At 32.9% G+C, this 6,063-nt stretch overlaps 1 protein-coding gene across 1 annotated transcript in view; it reads right to left on the reverse strand.

Moving 5' to 3' along the window:
- LOC106476683 (putative hydroxypyruvate isomerase) overlaps window positions 1–6,063 on the reverse strand; it is a 12,530-nt gene that overhangs the window by 2,202 nt on the left and 4,265 nt on the right. Inside the window, exons 3-6 of the mRNA XM_013937317.2 lie at window positions 5,322–5,397; window positions 1,599–1,648; window positions 1,166–1,235; window positions 404–538 (exon numbers count right to left, since the gene is read on the reverse strand). Of these exons, the coding sequence (XP_013792771.1) occupies window positions 404–538; window positions 1,166–1,235; window positions 1,599–1,648; window positions 5,322–5,397 (331 nt within the window). The remainder of the gene's footprint in view (window positions 1–403; window positions 539–1,165; window positions 1,236–1,598; window positions 1,649–5,321; window positions 5,398–6,063) is intronic.

A 6,063-nucleotide genomic window follows, 5' to 3' on the forward strand; every position in this document is an offset into this window, starting at 1 on the left:
AATAAACCAGTTTTATTTAAGAAAGGACTTGTGTCGCTAAAGTTTCGTTGGAACAAATTTATGGAAAATTAAGTAACGACTGGAGGCGTAACAATATAAATGCTAACTGATTGAACAGTATGTATTACAAACGTCTGATGTAAATGGATCATACATTGTTCACTTTTCAATAAAGGTATTTGGTTTTTATTTTTGCAGCCAATGGAGAGCAAAATATTGAAATCTGTTGCAATCAACTTTTATCTAAAAAGTAAATTGCAATTTTTATTTTTTGAAATTGAAGAAAGTTGCATAAATAATTTTCATTTGTGTTAGCTATTTTATCTTTTTCTATACGTCTCCTCAATCGTTTCTAAATTGACTAATAAAGTTCTAAAACCTTTAAAAAAATGTAATAACTCACCTTTTGGTGTGTATTCTAACCCTATCCACCCATCATATCCTAATTTTTCCAGCAAATTAAAGACATACTGATAATTTATCTCTCCAGATGCAGATGGTTCATCTCGATTTGGTACCTGGGAAACTTGGACATGCCCTATAGATACACTTATTTCGTTTAATATTTCAACAGATTAATTTAAAGTAATTTATATTATTTTTCTGTTAATTACATGGCTAAGCATCATAAATGTACTTTATTAATGAGTAAATTTTTTTTTAACTTTAAAACTACTGTCTGTTGTATTAATTATGTTTGCAGCAAGCAAATTTAAATTTATTCAGAAAACATTTTTACTAGTACCCCACAATTTAATACGTATTATAATTAAATGATTATGTTAAACTGTAGATTTGGTTGGTTGATTAAGCACAAAGCAACCTGTGCTCTGCCCAACACAGGTATTGAAACTCCAAATTTTTTAGCATTGTGAGCCTGCAGACTCTTGGGCTGCTGTAAAGTAAATAATACTTTAACAATTCTACTTAAACAACATTTTCAAATTTTTACAACTACAGGACTAAACTCATTTCAACTTAGGGCATCCTTATCCACTTACTACAAGAAAAACTCAACATTTACAGATACTTTTCCTTTTCCTAAAGTAACAGCAAAACTAATAAAGAAAAGTTAATTTTTTTTTAACCTACAAAAACAAAACGCTATTTAAGAAGAAAAGGAAAAACAAAAAATACCTATGTACATAATTAAATTATGACTCACCTACATACTGCAAAAGCTCTTTGGTGTTGTTGGTTATGTTACCAGTAATCATTTGCAAGTGGAAAATATCCTTAAAAACAAGCAAATTTTTGGCAGTTACACATATGTACAAACTACTTGTGAATTGTCACATTCTTTATGCTGTACTGCTCAAAAACATAAAAAAATGTGCAAGAATAAAATAGCTAGTGTTTTCTTTCATAATTTAAAAAATAATTACTTGTTTGATTTGAAAAGCACATCATTTAAGTAATATGAAATATGCAGAACTTAAAAATAATTTATTCATGTTAATCATGAAACATGTTCATATTAAGCTAAACAATTATTGTAGATATTTTCATGGTAATTACGCATACTTTGTCGTAACAAATTCATTATATTCATTTTAAATTCACAAATAATTATAAATCTAGTTGATATTCATACTTACTAGATCAAGTTTCAGAAGAGGACTGTTAATCTCATTGATATAGCTCACAGCTGAAAAACAATTTCAAGTTTTCTTGCTGTTAAATAATGTTTCATGTATTATAAAGATGATCAGATTAGTGATAATTCCAATACATCATTGCAAAATTAAATTAGTTGTCATCTTTATGTAATCATTAACAGACAATAATAATTACCACAGGTATCTATTGCCTTACAGTTTAGAAATTTGTGCATTTATTTTTACCACTTACTTATAAAATAACACTGTAAACTGTTTTGATAAACTTGTACGGGAATGATGGCTTGGATATTGTTATATATTATAAAGTTCAGCTTTTATAACTAAAATTTAATATTTATAATTAACAATATTATTCAACATTCTATACTATAAAGATATTCTCAAAAACAGCTGAATATTTCCATTTCAGTTTAAGTTGATTAACAGTAAGAATTAAAGTCAAATTCTCATTTGTATTTATGTTTTCACTTTCATCCCGAAAGTTAGCATTTTCCTTCCCTGAAAATGTGTTTCATATAGATAGTCACTTCTCCACAGAACAGGTGGCTAATACCTCACAACACTGCCAGAAATAATAATGTGCACTGTGCCAGCCGAAGGTGCAAATCAATGTTTGATTATAACCCTCCACCAAAAGTAGGGTAGCACAACCTACAAGTGTAGTACTCACCTTTAGCATATTGTGTATACTAAAGGATCATTTTTGATAATGCAAAAAAAAAGGATAAACCAGTAGTGGGGAAGTAGGGTGGGTAGTTCTGTTAAGATGAAAGTATCTATCTGAAATACATTTTCAGGTAAAGAAAATGTTGATTACAGAAATTTTATTTACCTTTCCAAAGAACAAATAGCTATAATTCCACATTGAGAAGATGGTGGAAGGACCAGTACAAAGAAAGAAGTTAAAAAGATGAGCTCCTTTCCAAGTATATTGTAACAAAAATGGAAAAAGGGAAGTGTGTTTCCCACTAAGAGGAAGGGTAACCTAGTGGAATCAAACAGTAAGAGACCTCAGCCACTTCAAGCAGAGAATACTCTTCACCTAATACAAGTGGTAGTGCAGTAAGGTCCTGTAATGCCAAGAGGCAAAGAAGTGGAAAACAAGACTAAGCAGGTCGAAGGGATCAATGAAAAGAACAAGAAAAGAGTACGAGTAATGAGAAAAAGCACACTGAGAAGAAGTCAAAGAGGAAAATAGGCATATAGAAAAAGGCTGAACCAATCCTTGCTCAGAGCCTCAACAGCCAGAGCTGCAGATTCCAGTACTGCTGATCAAAAAGTGGAAGCTTCGTGTTGAGGAGAGTCTTAGATGCATTGATAAGAGGTTACCCTAAAGTGAGAAACAAAAATACACTGAAACACCAGAGGATGCAATGATCACTCTGTAGGAAAGATCCAGTCTAGGTAAAACATCCCACTGCCACCAAGTTCAGGCATCCCAAAAGCAAGTACCATCAGTTGATGTTAGAAACAACAATCAAGTTATCAATCAATTACAGGATGTCTAGATAAATAAAACAGGATTATGGCATGCTTGTTGAACTACCAACATCTCAAAGACATTGATGCAGAGAGATGCCAAAAATGGTACATGTGTCCAGAACTACATCCTACCTAAACAAATAGGCATCCAAAGCCAGATGCAAGTCTGGGAAAAGGGGATGTTCAATCAAGGATCATGTAGGACTGATTGAGCCACCAGGGCAGTGTAAAGAGATGGAGGGAGAGACAAAAGTAAAGAATGGATTTCTGGACATACTCCACTGATTGGCTAGAGCTCATTAAAAGGGTTGCCTATGGGCATGTCTAGGAGTGTAAAGACAGAGAAACCACTGTGTGACCCAATGGTCCTCTGCAAAGAGAGTCCACAGATGTGCATAGTGAGAGAATAGAGTTCTCACTGGACCAGAGCTGAGAGATCCCTCCGAAAAAAAAAAAAGTCATATCCAGGAATTGCAATGACTAGCCATTACAGGGGAGATGCTGTGAATAGCAAGAGAACAATAAAGTGTAAGGAATTCCCCAAAATCTCATTTTGAAGTAAAGGTACTAAATTGAGTTTCTTGAACTCCAGAAAGAAAAGTAACCTAACCAAGCAAGGTCCAGAAACAAAGAAACTACGTTAACTAGAACACTGTGAAATAAGAAATCAAGGCTAAGGTGGAGAACAGGTAGGTGTAATTTTTCCCAGTAAAGCTGTCAGAGTTGTGATATAAAGCCTCAGAAAAAAGAAGTTAAATATGGCCAATAGCAAAGAAATTTAGCAAGAAAAATACAAAAGGTAAGCTGATTAAGGGCAAAGGAGAAGATCCTTATGTTGGAAGAAGAGACTCAAGGGAATGAAGCTTAAAAAAACATGAAGTATCTGGACTATATGCCACAGAATAAGAATATTGTGGCCTGAAAGAACATGGCAGCTGAGGATTGACTGAAGTTGAGACAGAAAGTGATTGGTATGAACACAAGTATCAGGTGAGGATGAGAGGGAAAAGATATTTAGAGGAACATGCAGCAATGTAACCTAAAATGGGAAGGTAGACTTTTTCTGTTATAAAAGTTGTCCACAACTACTAAAAGACACCTGATTCCACACCTTGCTTGCTACGAGTTAAATATATATATATATGTTTCAGCTTTAAAATAAATGGCACACAGGGACTTGTAGGTCTTTACAGTAAAAAATAATTGTGATATGCTATTATGCGTTAATATACAAGCATTCACTCTTTAGTTTTGGAGTTTCAGTGTTTGTAAGGCCAACTGAATGGGAACAAAAGAATCCGTTTGCTCTTTATGGCTTTCCACTATGTGTACCAGAAGCAACCCACAATCCCCATATTCACCCCCTTTCCCCTTTCTCTGCTTGAAAAGTGCCCTTTTTTTGTCAGTGAGCCCCTGCCTTTTTAATGTTTTTTTGCACATTACTGACCTGTTGTATGAAAAACAATGACATACTTGTAATATCAAAGCAGCAAAGACAGAGGTGTGGTTTACTTGATCCTCACTGGAAAGAAAGAAAGCAAAAGGTGGGAAGGGATGGTCAAATTGTCAAAAGACAAGGCAGGCTCAGTAGAAAGAAAAAGAAGCACAAGATTGGAAGTTTTAAATCCAAGATGAAGAAGATAGAAACCAATGCAATGTGTAGTTACATCAAAATAATGCCTCCAGATGTCACTGAAACAGTAGAAGATGGCTCTTGTTGAGGAGTGTCTAGACCTTTACAAATGTTAACATAGATATGCAAATTCATAGATCCAAGAAACTTTGTTTATTAAATACAAATTAAACTGAAAGTTAAAAGCATGAAGCACAATGCAAAACAAGTAGTTTAATTCTGAATAAAAAGAACACATATGAACACTGCAATGCTGCAAAAAAAAAATATTGGGACACATGAAGTGCTCAAGGGGAGTAAGTATTGTGCATGGAGAATGTGTTGCCCAACTAATTATGGGTTTGAAGGGTTAATAGTACAAAAAAAAAGTTATCCTGTTCTTAAAAAAAAAAATAATAATAATTTTCTCTATCAGACAGACTGAACTAAATTTTTTGTAGTATACAAATCAGAGCTTTATGTGAATTTTTCAGCTTTTTTTTTTCCCCAGTTAAATATAATTTCACTTAAATACAAAACTAACATAGACTAACTTTAATTGTTCAATGTCTGGTAAATATAATTAAAAAAAAAGGGTTATCTACCTTGATCAAAGCTTGTCAGAAAATAATCTGGCTTCAAAATTGGTGTTATTGGTTCAATCAAAAATGTGATGTCTTCCTGTTGCAAAAAGATAAAAAAGCTATATGTAAGTATCTATGTTTGTATAAAATAGTTTATTCAAAAATAGTACATGAATGCAGTATAAAGATATTTGAGCTATACATGCATTCCAAGAATACATAGCTTATACAATACTGAATCTCAGACATTTGATTTATAGCTGAAAATACTGTTAACATTTAAAACTACATACATGAAGATGTATTTAAATAGCCAAACTCATTAGTAGATTTGTATTTTTAGTTCTAATCAATGTACGTGGGTTGTTCTGATAAGAAGGTAATGTTACGTCTCTGTTCGTTTGTTAATTTTCCATATAATTTATTTACGATGAAACTTCAGTGACACAAGTCCTTTCTTAAATAAAAGTTGTTTATCCCCTCTCAATACAACTTTGCAATACACTTAATTTCCACAGTCACTTTAACTTAAACACATGCTATAATTCACAATGATTCACGCACTTTACTACCACGCTTGACTCAATTGTCCGTCTGTCTGTCTGCACTTATCTACAGTCACTTCTCACCGGTCTTATATATATATATATATATATATATATATATAACTAAAGAGAGGTGTGTCTGACAACACTCGACGTCCTACTAGTACAACTACTTACTATACTTCTACTACGTTACGTTACTAACACGACATCTACGT

This window comes from Limulus polyphemus, unplaced genomic scaffold (assembly GCF_000517525.1).
Source record: "Limulus polyphemus unplaced genomic scaffold, Limulus_polyphemus-2.1.2 Scaffold11218, whole genome shotgun sequence".
Classification (NCBI taxonomy): domain Eukaryota; kingdom Metazoa; phylum Arthropoda; class Merostomata; order Xiphosura; family Limulidae; genus Limulus; species Limulus polyphemus.